General features: G+C 28.4%; 1 protein-coding gene across 1 annotated transcript; it reads left to right on the forward strand.

Moving 5' to 3' along the window:
- Nucleotides 1-215: 215 nt before the first annotated feature.
- LOC119683615 lies at nt 216-2,260 on the forward strand. Its single transcript, XM_038097400.1, has 5 exons — nt 216-270; nt 1,447-1,591; nt 1,652-1,834; nt 1,894-2,123; nt 2,193-2,260. Coding segments are annotated over exons 1-5 (576 nt in total). The 5' UTR covers nt 216-254; the 3' UTR covers nt 2,195-2,260.
- Nucleotides 2,261-14,043: the final 11,783 nt, after the last annotated feature.

Below are 14,043 nucleotides of genomic sequence, written 5' to 3' on the forward strand. Positions count from 1 at the left end.
CATGCAGTTGACATTTTAAAATTTTCAATGTTGTTCTTTCGTATTAGTTTTGAAATATTAAAAAAGCATCAGTTTACCGAATAATTTAATTCAATCGAATAATTTGATTTATTAGTGTTGTTTGTATGCGCAACTAACTTAACTATTCAAATATAAAATGTCAAAGTTTTTTTAAATGATAACATTTTTAACAGCGTTTTTTTTCAAAAAAACTTTTCTTAAAAATCACAAATATTGTAAAAAAGCTTCTAAAAATGGGAAAAATATTCTGTAAGTAAATTTCTTTTTCTTTTTATTTTGATTTCATACGGGTATCACTATTTCTGGATGGATTGTTTAAAGTCACCGCCAAACACTTCAAACTTGAAATATTTTATACTTTTTATATATCGGGTAGCAGTGCTTATCAAACCAAATCAAGGAAGGCGTCTAATAAGACCCCCAAAACTCAAACCGCTGCTTCCGAATAATAAATAAAACGTATGAATAGAAAGAATACAAAAAACTACCAATCAATTCCATTCACAAATATTCGAATATCGTAAAAATACCGTACGATATTAAAACTTTTTGTAAAATAGACAATTTTATTGAAAGTAGTGGATCATATAGTTTATTGAATGAAATGCTTATTCTCATCCAAAATATTTGCTAGAAATTGTTCACTTGAGGTGTACAATTCAATAATTTTTTTAAATCAAATAATTTTTTAAAAATTCAATATAATCACATTGATAATTAATGAATGCACCCCGAACTAAAAGATTTATTGTGCGCCTATAGGCCCAATTAAAACAATTCTAGTCTATTTATAAATCTCGTAATTTCTGTGGGCTTAATTTTACCTATTTAATTTGGGACCAATATTCCGCTTCCAAAGTAGTCAAGTCTACGTCTTGTCGCCGCTAAGCAGTTGCATAGAACATGTTCTGATGTTTCCTTCTCTTCATAACAGAATGGATGACGTATTTGAATCTACATTGTTTTGTAAATAGTTCAGTGTACGGTCGTTTCTGTTAAGGCTAAGAATAGCGTTAACTTTGATATGTTCAGAATCAATAAATTTACTTGACTTTCGCATGCCTGTTTAAGCTCTCCAGTGTTCAAGTAAATTTTGTTTGTCCCGTTCTTATATTAAGTTATTTGTGAAGCTATTTGTAACCCTACATAAGGCTTCTGGACCAATGAAAGGAGTACATGCACCTTTTTTTGCTAGGAAGTCTGCTATTTCATTGCCCTCATGTCCTTCATGTCCCGGTATCCACATAAGAGTAAAATAGTTCCTCGATGCTAGAGTATAGAGAAGTTGAAAGCATTCCTAGACTAATTTTTAAATATTTTGCAAACTCTTCATTTCAGAGTGTTTGCTAAAGATTTAAAGATAAATATAATATTTAAATGGCAAAAAAACAAGATAAATAATTTATTTACTTTTTAAATATTTAGCCAGTACTTTCAGAAAGCCTTCCAAGACTGAGGCTGAGACAATTTCTGTTGGTGACGATGAAGTTGATCAGGGGGTTGAGCAATATATAGCGGTTGCAGTCGAAGAGGCTTCAGTAAGTGATACTTGTTCTAACCCTCTGGAGAGGTAATTTTAATTTAAAATTAAAAATAAGTATGCATTCACATCTCTGTACAATTTTCTTAGTATTATAAATGAGCAGTTTTTGTCAGATGTCGCAATAGAAAATATGGTTGACCAGTCTGTTGAGATAATTATTCCGATCGTTGAAGAGGAGTCAACAATTGAGAATAGTGAAGATTTAGTTGCACAGTCTATTGCTAAAACTTCTTCGGAGGCAACAAATACTTGTTCCAACTCTGGGGAGAGGTAATTTTACTTAAAAAAAAAAATAGATATGCGTTCACATCTCTACATTGATTTCTTAGTAATCTTAATAAGTATAGTGAAGTAACAGAAAATGATGTGGGTTCCAGTTTTAAGTTTGGTAGTAGAAAAAGAAAGGCTCACGGTCCGGTACTCGCATCAGAGGTTATAGAGAAGCTTAAAAAAATTCGAAGTCAAGATGTTGTACCTAATACTGTACCCGATACTGTACCTAATACTGTACCCGATACTCTACCTAATGCTGTACCTAATAATAAAAATGAGAAAAAATGTGAGTTCTAATATTGTGAATAGAAATTAAAAATGATGTTATTTTAATTATTTTATTTAACATCAAAAGGAAACTCAATTTGAAAGAGTGTGCAAAAATTTCAAAAAATTTGAAAATAGCTCCCACGAACACATCATCAAAAAGAAAAGGAGTTTTAAAAAAAAATATTAAATATTATTTTTTAACTATTCATTAATTTTATAAATTTATTTATTTTTTTGAATGATTATTTACCTAAATAAAAATTTAATATATAAATAAATATTTAATTTTTTTTTAAGTTTTACCAAGTAGTGTTTTATAACTTTAAGTGGTGATTTGATGGTTCATGGAATTGTAAAAATCTTCATGATGAAATTATTTCCATAATAAAATTAAATTCCTTTCTCAAAATGAGCTTAAGTCAAGTAAGTTAATATCAAATTTTTTTTCTTTTTATGTTTCGCTTTAGCAATCATAAAATAATATTAGCATAACTCTCTTAAATAATGATCTATGTAGAAGAAACAATAATGTTAAAATATGTAATGTCTCTATAAAAAGTATAATACTGAGGTTATAACATTTAAAAAATTTTAATAGGAATAGGAATGAACGGCGTACTAGTTCCCACCGGAGCGTAGCACTGCGACAATGGTTGATCTTTTGTGATGCAACAGACCCTAACCGAATAGAAGACATTCTGCCTCCCGAATGAAAGCCATAATGTCGGCCGTTGAGGACATCCTAATGTCAGAATGAGAGAGAAGTTCTCAACTCAGTGACCTCCTCCTGACCGAGATCAAGACTGGGCATTCATATAGAATGTGACTGAAAATCTTGTCTGCTTCTAAGTAGAGTCGACAATCTATCTCTTCGGACAGATCCATTTTGTTAATGTGATAACGCAGTCCATGGTAATCCGTTAAATATCCCAGCAGCAATCTCAACTCTGTTCTGCTGTAGAAGGAATGGTTACCTGCAATGTCGCACCAGTAGCGACTTCTCTCAGCTGAAAAACATTTATCTATCAGAGACCTAGTTGTACACCAACTTAATCCACAATGTATGATTTTAATTTGAATGATCAATTTTCAAGTGAGCCAATTGAATTTTCTAAGCCCAGCAACTATAGTCCAAAAATTATATATAAAATTTTAAAACCAACAAATATTTCCAAAGACCGCTACTGTTGATATGTATTTGGCGATAATCAATTCAGAATTATGGTTAGTTAAAGAAATTCAATTAATTATAGTAAAATCAAATTTTGTAATTTCAAGAAAGAACAGTACTGTTTATATTTTAATAGTTTTTTATATATTTTTAATCTGGCTGTAATTCCCTTCTTGTTAAATATTTAAACGTTTAATATTTTTTTTTTGAGTATAATATAGACGATGGAACAAAGAGAATGACGTACCACAATCCTGATGATGACTTTCAAGGCGAGTCGAAATATAGAGTATAATAAAAAAATATTAAACATTAAATTATTTAACAAAAAAGGACCTACAGTCGGATTAAAACTATATAAAAAACCATTTTAATAAACAGGTCAAAAAATAAATTTAAAATAATTTTATTATTTACATTTTAGATTTACAATTTCTACAAAATGATAAATTACATTTTATTATAAATATCAAATAAATATAAATAGTAAATTATGTACAATTTCTATTAATTAACAATTAATTAACACAACTCCAGAAAAATTTGCGACCATAAAGTACGATTTTGGGTCAGTTGGTTAAGATGCGCTGACTCCTAGTTTCAAATTTTGCAGAGCACGAGTTCTATTCCTGATAGTTGCAGTCTTAAAAAATTATTTATGAGTAAATAAATACAAGAATTATTTCCAAGACCACTGATTATGGGTTGGTTGGTTGCAGTGGCTGGCCATTAGATAACTTGCATGTACGTCAATTAGCGATTTTTCACCGTTTTGCTATTACATTCCTCGCAAGAATCCTATTGTATGAGAGTACAGACTAAATCCATTCCGCCGAATTCAGGTAATTTAATAGGTATTTCATCTTCACTGTTGAGCAGTCTGATAGACTATCAAAGCAGTAATACTTGGCAATACTTGAAACAGCTGTATGGTCAGTCAAATATTCAAAAGAATATAAAAAAGAAATTTTGTTGTTGTTGTTCATTACTTTTCGAAAACCTCTTTGTAAAATTTGTATAAAATTGTAAATAAACTGCTCAAAATATATTACTTTTGTTCCTTTAAATAAAAAGTTCTTTTTTGAAGAGTCAATACTTCTTTATCTTAATATATTCAATTCAAAATTTATTGAAAACCTAAATATTTATGAAGCTTTCAAATATTATTTAATACTTAAATCAATAACTAATACCAAGCAACCTAAATTCAAAGAGCAACCAATATTTAATTTGTAACTGCAAATGCAAACATAAACTATAAACACAAAAGGCAAATAAATATAGCATACATATGAGCAAGTTTTATATTATACTTTTAGTGCTATCACTGTGCTGATAGCCAAGAATCAAGTCAATCAAAAATATTTTTACGAACCACAGTTTATGGTTAAAAATTGGCAAAGAACTTTCATCAAATTTTTATGATGCTTCATGGAGACACACGGACAATGCCAAGAGTGCGATGCATCAAACTCCCGCTCGTGTTCCTAATACATTATGAAGAATGTGAAGTTGGGCTGTTTGCAAAATGACTGGAAATATGGCGAAAGGGAGTAAAAAGTGCAAAAATGCTGTACTCCAGCATTTTTTTACAATATGCAGACAAAATGGTACGTAGAAGAGACAGTAAAGTGTTTTAATTAAAAATACAAAACTATGAGATGAAAAACCGCAAAATATAAAGATAGAAAAAAATTTTTAAACTTTCTTCTTAACTATGAAAACAACTTTCAGTCAGCGAATTTTGTTGTGACAATAAATTAAGGCAAACGGTGTTGTTTAAATATCAAAATAGAAAAAAATAAAATTAATTAAGAAAAAAATTATAAAAATGTAATTCAGTTAAATTTCGTAAATGTACGACCAGTGACTTAAGGAAATGCAATGCAGCTTGTATGGTTTTGGTCACGTTTCATATTTTGACAAAGTCTGGCAAGTTCCGGAAATTTTTAATATAGAAAAAAAGTTTCAGAAAATAACATCAGCAACATGCAGCATGCAGCATCAACGACTTCGCCCAACAGACTATCTTAATAACTGAAAGTTTGTTGGAAATTTAGTAATTTATGGCAATAGTTAGTCGCCAAATAGTCACACTGCCAGCAATTTTTTGGTTTTGTAGGTAGGGAGCGGAAAGGATTTTGGCTCATAGAAGGTATTTGAAATGTGTTCATGTTTGTGTAAAAAATAAAAGTAAAAGTGCTACTTATCAACATTTTGATATGGCCTAAATGAAATGCATCTAAGTGTGGCCCCATTGAGTTATGAGAGTTTTCTACAGTTTTTAAAAGTTACTTCTAAGAAAGAAATTGCAATTTGCGAAGATTTTTCTAAGAGATTACAGATTTATGTAGTTGCAAATATAAAGCTTATTTTTAGTATTTAAGTAAAAGTTTTCAAATTTGGAACTATTTTTAAAAATATTTAGTATAAATTCAATTATTTGTTAGTATTATTTTTTTCGTATTTATAGAAATAACTCTTGCAACAAAAGCTTTGTCTATACAGTTCCTATAAGGAAAGATGAGAAGTAGAAATAAGGAAATAAACTACTTAAAGTACAGCATGAAATAACTCTAATCAATTGATAACATTGAATAGAAAACTGCTACTCTTCACCTTCATTGAAATTCAAAAAAAAAAATTACAAAAAAATATTAATTATGCATTATAGCAAAATTGGGTAGACTACTAATAATACGGAAGTAGAATATCAATAAGCTTAAAACTAAAAATATGTATACATAAAAGGGTTTTCAAATTTTTATAGAAAGACAGACAAACCAGCTGAACGTATTATCTTTATACAGTGACCGGTAAAGTAGATAAAATTCTAAAAATATAGGATTATCCATTTTCATAGTCTTAATTTTAAAGCCCTACTTCTACTATTTACGGTTTGCCATTTTGAACGTTTAACAACTGTCGAACATGTTAAAGATATTGAAATTAGTTATAAAAATTGATAACTATGTAGAAAGTAGGGTAGGTTAAGTTGAAGTGACCTAAAGCTCACTTGAGCTCATATAATGACTCGTTTTGATTTCACATTTTTCATACGTAAATCAGAAGAATCCGCTACAGGACCGCAGTAGTCAGCATACGAACAATACTGAAAGACATGAGTGGTCGATTCAATTGAAAGTAAAATAACCCGAAAAGAATATAAACTTGGCTAACAGCTGCGTCTAGTCAGTAACAAAAGTGACCCGAAAAATTTTGAATCTTCTCTAAGCTAATGATGGGCACAGATACATGAAGTGAAGTACAGTTTCTTTCTCATCTACAGAATCACAACTCAGACAAATTTTTTTAAAGGATGGATCCCGTCTAATAAATATAATGTCTTTGTAGTAGAGATCTGTTAGCACGGATACCGTTGTAAGTTTTTTAAGAACTGATAGGAGTTTTCATCTACTCAAGTTTGTTTAGTCAAATATTTTTTGTTTAATGTCTGGTCCAATATTGGTGTCATCATTTCTTGATGCCAATAACCGAGAAATGAATATCTGAAAGTAGATGGTTTACCCTGGCTAGCTTATGTACCCGGCGATTACCCAAGATGTTCCTGTATCCATATACCCATAAAAGCTGAACTAGCTAACTAACCAGATGGATCAGAGAAGCCAAACATTCTCGACCTGTTAAGAATATAACGCTTACCAGAGATTTGGTAGCAACTTGGCTGTCCAGGTACATTATGATATTTACATTGAAAATATTGTTACATAGGACTCATTTTAATGCGTAGTAAATCGTCATTACTTCTACCTGAAAGACACTGCAATGCTTCACAAATTAAAGCGAGATGTTAAGACCCAATTTATAGTAAAATTCGCCAGTACCGACTCCTTAATTTATTTTGAAGCAAAGTTGTTACGTCAAAAAATAAATTATTTGAAATATTATTCTAACAAAATTGCAGACTTTTACATATAAGCAGAAGAATTTGTATAATATATTGATATGGTCATTAAGCCTCTCACAATCGAAGAGATGAAATCTGGAACTATGCACTATATTAGCTATCCACTCTATTACTAACGATTTGACATCTCTGTATGAAATTATAAGAAAATTGAAAATTGATTTATAAATTGTCATGAAAGGAAGTTAATGCCATGTCTTTAAAAATAATCATTTTTTAATTTCATTTAAAAAAAATTTTTTAATAAGTTTTAAATTTTAATAATCAATTATTTGTTTTGGGCTTAGGAATATAAACTTTACGCTATTTTCTTTCTTTTTTCAAAATATTAAAAACCTTTTAAGATTTAACATATGCGATACCATGACATTTTAAAGTTCACTAGAGAAGGTCATCGTGGGTGTGATGTGCTTCGCTAAGTCGAACTCTTTCAAGCCAAATGGCTCTAAACTATAATACAATAACGTTACTTAATCGTCATTTCAGTCTAAACCAATGTACATATTGGTATATATATACTAGTATATCAGTAATACGCCACTAAATGTTCATATTAACGAATTACAACTAATAGGCTTACTAGATAAGTTCTCTATTCCTTATTCATTTACGAGTATGCATTCAACGTATTGCTTTCACATACATTTTTCTTAATTTCCTGCTATTGCTTTTGTATACACATTTTAAACATATAAGTGAAAATGTGTAACAATGTAGCTTTTTTTACATATATTAAGCAAAAGATTTAATAATCTGCCGCCACGTTTTGTAATTCCATGTGACCAGTGGTTTCACATTCCAAACGCCTCCACAAAGACCGCCAACGAATGAAGGAAGTCAATCACTTTTTGTTTACTATTCCATTGTGTTTATGTACGAAAAAGTATGTCAATAAATAAATCCAAATATCACAAACAATGAAGTGAGTATAAATTCACTTCTGGCCATCTTCACCACATTTAAACTCACCACGGGCTTAGAGAAATAGTTTCAGCTTATTATATATATATAATTGATAATATTATTTTTTACCCTACAATTGTATTTGTCGATTGTATTTCTCACTCGAATATGCTATTTCTTTGTAGGATTATTTGGTTCTCACATTTTGTCGCCGGTCTTTTAGTCCAGTATTTATGTATTATAGTACTTCTTTGATGCTCTTTGGAACTTGGTTTTACCACCACTTGAGCAATTTTCATTCAAAAGCACACACCTCAGGTTGAAATAAAAATGCAAAAGAATTTCTATGTTTTCTTTGAAAATTATTAAGGCAATTTATTTTGCTCATTTCTATTCAGTATCGGGGCGTAGTTGAAATGTAATTGACGTATTTTGAAATTATCGTGTGAATCTGAGAGAATTTTTTTAGAAAAAGGATAAAAATTGAACAGAACAAACACGTAGTAAAAAAAAATAAATAAAAATAAAATAAAATAAATAAATAAATAAAATTTGAAATATGAATTTAAAAAAATATAGAAACTAATTAAATATAAATAATTTTGTTTTTAAAATAAATCAGATACATAATTTATTTAAAATAATTGACATTTATCCGCGAGGTGTTCAAAATATATTTCTTTTATTCATCAAACGATATTTAATCAAAAATATCTTTAAAAAAATTTATTGTGTTTAATAATTAAATTATTGAAAAAAATTACTACATTTGCTATTACATAACGTTATGACTACGTTAAAATTAGGTGAAAAAAAATCAGTGTGGTGAATGTCTCTAATAATATGTATATGTTGAAAAACATATTTGTTGAAAATTATGTGTTACATACACATAGAGCACATATATTAATATTTAAAATATGAAATAATAATCAATAAAAAAATATTCATATAAAAGAAAACAAATTTCAAATAAAAAAAAATTTTTATAAAATTTGAATTATAATAAATAAACATAAAAAACTAAACTATAACTATAAATAGTGTTTTTCGAAATAAAAAAAATTAAATATAAATATATTTACATATAATGAATATCAAAACTAACGTAACATATTAACGTTAATACTTTACTTAATTCCATTTAGAAATATATAGCATATTAAATCTACTGCCCACTTCATTTTTAGAGTTTCAGTTTAGTAATAACTATTATCTATAAGTTATTTAATTGCGTTACATTAAAATACAAAACAACGACAGATTTGATTGACTTTAATAGAACTATAACTACTAAAATTTATATAAAAAGCGAGTTTGATTTACTGTTTTTTAGTATAAAAATATATATATAAAAAATTTAAGTAAGTTTAAATCAAAATAATAAACTCCACTTCTGTAAGCTAGTTCATCTTTTTCTTTTCACTTTAAATTTATTTATTCCAGTTTGTTACTTTATATTTTACATAGCAATTTAACATCATTATTTATAAAAGTTTACTAAATTTTCAATATTTAATTATAATTTAATTATGTTTATTTCTATTTTTATATAAAACTAATTATATTAATTTCTTCTTACATTTTGTATTTTAATTTTATATACCACAATATTCTTTATTTTTTATTTATTTTTTAATTATTTTAAATCCAATTGTTTTTTTCATTTCTATTCTTAAAAAATGTTTTCACTTAAATTTACTTATCATGATTACCAAGCGATTTTGTCACTCATACGCAGTGTGGCTCACATTATTTTAATAAATTTAGATTTTTTGTCATATAACGTATGACAAAAATTGTCTTTGTAGTTCTTGTAGTTAACAGGTTTCTTTTTACATATGAATTTGTATATTTGAATTTGTATGATATTAGGTAAATTAATAACTTAAAGATATTAAAATATAAATCTATAATTTTAAATAATTTTCCTCTCATTTCAATCTCGACAACATACAATATACAAATTCATAAAAACGAATAATATAATAATATTTAAATATTTTATAGAAATCTTAGTAGCTAACTTTTTTTTACTCCTCAAAATGCATAAATTTAATATATATTATTTAAAATAATATCATCTTGAAGCCTAAAAAAAAACATACCCAAACATTATAGTAAAAATATCCTTATTGGATTTGAGTGACTTTACTTATTTTAAATCATACACCAAACTCTTTAAAAGAAGTTACATTGCATTTCAAAAGTATACATCAAATCATTTCTCAATGAGAGTAAAACTACGTTCTGATTCATATATGGTAATTTGAATATACCAAATCATTTGTTAAACAATTACTTTTCATTAAACTTTCTACAATTTATATTAAAAATAAAGTTCTCATCTACTAAAGTGAGTAGATAAATTTAGATAGAGATAAATATATAATCGAACTATTTTATTATGAATTGAAATATTTGATTTGAATAAACTTTATGTGACAAATATTTTTGTTGATACCTACTGAACTTTATTTTTGTGTATATCTATACTCTATGAATAATTTAAATGCTAATTCTGATATATATAGAAATTTTTCTATTGCCATTATCACAAATTATATGTAGATGAAAGCATGTAAGTCCTTTAGTAAAATAGATAATAATCAACTCCACTAAGAAGACTTCAACTACGTAGGGAAGACCCATGTGCTTACTATTAACTTTGAAAACAAAGCGATTTCATAATAAAAATGAAGAAGAATGCTATGTTCGTCAAGAGTCCACAAAGTTCACAATTTTAATGCTAAAATTAGTACAAGTCCGTTCAGCGATTTGCCGATTCATACTTTTCATTGCTCTCTATCAGAAGATTTGTATACTACCAATTTGTCATACCACTTCCTCACATCAAGTCTTGAGATTTTCGAATTAAACTAGCATATGGTTAAGGCTTTCACAAAGTGTGGCTTATCTGTTATATTTGTATTTTCTTGAGTAATACCCATAACACATCTTTAATAATTTAGTTTAGTGATCGTCATATTTATAAAATAACATCGGATAATAAAATCCCTTGTTTGGATAATATCATTATTAATAAATACAGCATATACCTACAAGTTTTTTAAACTGAGCTAAATGTTAAATAGTATATAATTTTGCTCTAGTAAAAAATTCTAAGTCCTCATTCCTGATGGTATGTAGTGGAAGAAAAGCGTTTCTGGTTCGAAACTAAACCGTCAGTGATTTTGGTTTACTGATACTGTGAGAGAATTCTTGGTAGACTGACGATATTAAAACTAAAAAAAGTTGTTGCCTTAACACAATAATCTCGTTCATATTGAGCACTGTATGACCCACTGTTCTTTATGCAGAAATTCACGTCACACTTGAAGTTTATACTTGAGTTAATCTTATCAAAGCATTGAAAAATGCTCGCATCTGTATCTAAAGTGGTCGTGATGTACCAATCAAAGACCTACAACATCTATTCGATCATTTTGATAAACTGCTATGAAATGAAGCAAAAATAACCTGGTGATCTGCTGCGTTCATTGTTACACATAAATCAAAGTCAATAAGTCTGCAGGGAAACTCGAAAACATTGCATCATTTATTTAATTCGATGGATCAGAGCCTTATTGAGGAATAAGTTGATCTTCAACAAGATCTTTGATAAGAAAATGACAGAGGTACAGAGTTTGTAACAGGATTGCTACTGGTACCATATTTCATATAACTACCAAACACCTGATTCATTTGTTTATCTACATAAGGACGTCCTTCTCTAGATAGCAAAGGTGGAGGGTGTTGACAGTTTTTCCATTGAGTAATAACGATATGCCTTACCATCTTAACAGATTGGGTTTATCTTCGCAAATAAAATTTTGACTCTTCTTAGAAGCAGATAATTCTCTAGTTACACTCTTTGTGATTGTCCGACTTGTCATAAACTATCTTTGGTCTTGGCCACGAAAATATTAATTGCACAATCGTATGTATTCTCATCTCAGGTTAGAATTTTCTCAACTCTTAACGTTTTGACAGAAAACCTTCTTTTAAATGGAGGTCGTTAAGTCACCCAAAAATCAGTAATGGTCGCATTGTTTCCATCATTTGGAAGCCAGTTCTCCATTATTTTTTTATTTTCTTAGTTTATTCTAAAAATAATCATCTTAATTAAGTTTTTTAATCATTCCCAGAATAATTTAAAATTTAAATAGTTTATCGTATATGATTATTATATATAATTATATATATTTCAGTATCATATTTTATATAATAATAATATATATTATTATTATAACTATTGTTATTATGTTGTGGTTAGTTGAGTCAGTGCACTTGACCACTTTTACTCTCTATTAACTGCGAGATTTCTTCATAACCCCTCTTTACGTCTTAACTGCATTATTTTTTATCACTTCATCAGACTAAGCAATCATTGATCTCAGATTTGCATACCTCTCTGAGGAGCCTGTAACCATTCGGAGATTCGATAACGGGGTGTTATCAGTTTTTTAAATAATTTCAGTGCTCTATTCCTTATGTATTTTTTGATCGGATCAATCTTGAAGTCCCTAAGGATGTCATTGGTCTTTATGTAACATAGTACCTTGAAAAGTCTTCTCAGAGCCTGGGTTTGTGCAATTTCTAGCTTGCGATTTTGCTAAACTCTACATATATATATTGAAGTGACGGTCGAATTATTATAGTATTATGATTATTATATATATATTTCATTATATAATATAATTTTATTTATTTATTATATTTAATTTATTTGTTTGCTCTATATTTATTATGATTGACTAAATACACATTAATACATATTAATTTTAAAATGTTACTGTAGTTAGTTAAATTTCATTTATTTTTGTTTAATTTTTTAGGTTTTTTATTTAGTGTTAATTTAGGTTAAGAACACGTTTATATCGCATCCTTGTAAAAGTACTTGTATTTCGTATACATTTGTTCACTTCTACCAGTTAAGTGTAATTATTTTACTCGTACCCTTTACATAGTCTGCTATGTTTGTTTCATTATTTGGACTTATAAGCTATTTTAAAATATTGAATTTTTAATGACCCACTTTAGAGCACAAGTCTATTTATTGGTTTGAACCAATTCTTGCAGGTTATAAGCAACCGATACCGTTTCAGTAGAAAAATGGGTAAAATTGTGAAAGCAACAAAAACCTAAGAAACAGTAAAGCTTCGGAACCGTGCAAAGCGACTGAACGTGAGATATACATTTTGTAAGGTTTCTTCGGTACCGTAGCTTAACGCAACGCTGCGCTGCGCTGCTTCGTACAGTGGAAAAGTTTACATTTTACACAAGTAAATTTACGAAAGTGAAACCAAAACTGAAAGTAAAAGTTAAAGTCATCACCTTCGAATTTTTTTTTTATATATTATTTTTTTTATTTTTTTTTATTTTTATTTTTTTTTATTTTTTTGTGCAAATTCATGTAAAACATTTTTCTGCCAAGTTGACAAAATTTTGCCAGAACAGTGAAGCGAAAAAAAATCGAACTTTTAATGGCATTAACGATGCGTACACCCAAGCCAAAAATCAAGGATAAAAGCCGTGAAAAGAACAAAAAAGCCAGCGATTTAATGTAATAAATTTAAAAAGAAACAATTTTCGTCACTCGAAAACAGAAATAAGCCAACCACTGCCAACGCCGTTACGTGGCGCTGTATCTGCGCGATTTTACTGAATTAATTTAATTTTGAAACGATAATGGCGGCGATTCCGCAAACCCGATTTCAATTATAAAAATGGCGAATTTCATTTAATAAACGTGCCCAAGTGTTTATATAACGTATCAGTGCATTACTCAGTGCTAAGTGTTAGAATATTTAATTTATTATTTTTACAATTTTTTTTTTGTTGAATATATATTTAAATAAATCAAGCCACAAATTGTGTTATTCATTGACAAATTTTCACAATAAACAACAACAACAACAACGGAAACTACAA

This window comes from Teleopsis dalmanni, chromosome 2 (assembly GCF_002237135.1).
Source record: "Teleopsis dalmanni isolate 2A chromosome 2, ASM223713v2, whole genome shotgun sequence".
NCBI lineage: Eukaryota > Metazoa > Arthropoda > Insecta > Diptera > Diopsidae > Teleopsis > Teleopsis dalmanni.

Coding starts and splice junctions, on each gene's coding strand:
- LOC119683615 (XM_038097400.1), top strand. Junction 1,592..1,651: donor TGTTCTAACCCTCTGGAGAG/GTAATTTTAATT, acceptor CAATTTTCTTAG/TATTATAAATGAGCAGTTTT. Junction 1,835..1,893: donor TGTTCCAACTCTGGGGAGAG/GTAATTTTACTT, acceptor TTGATTTCTTAG/TAATCTTAATAAGTATAGTG.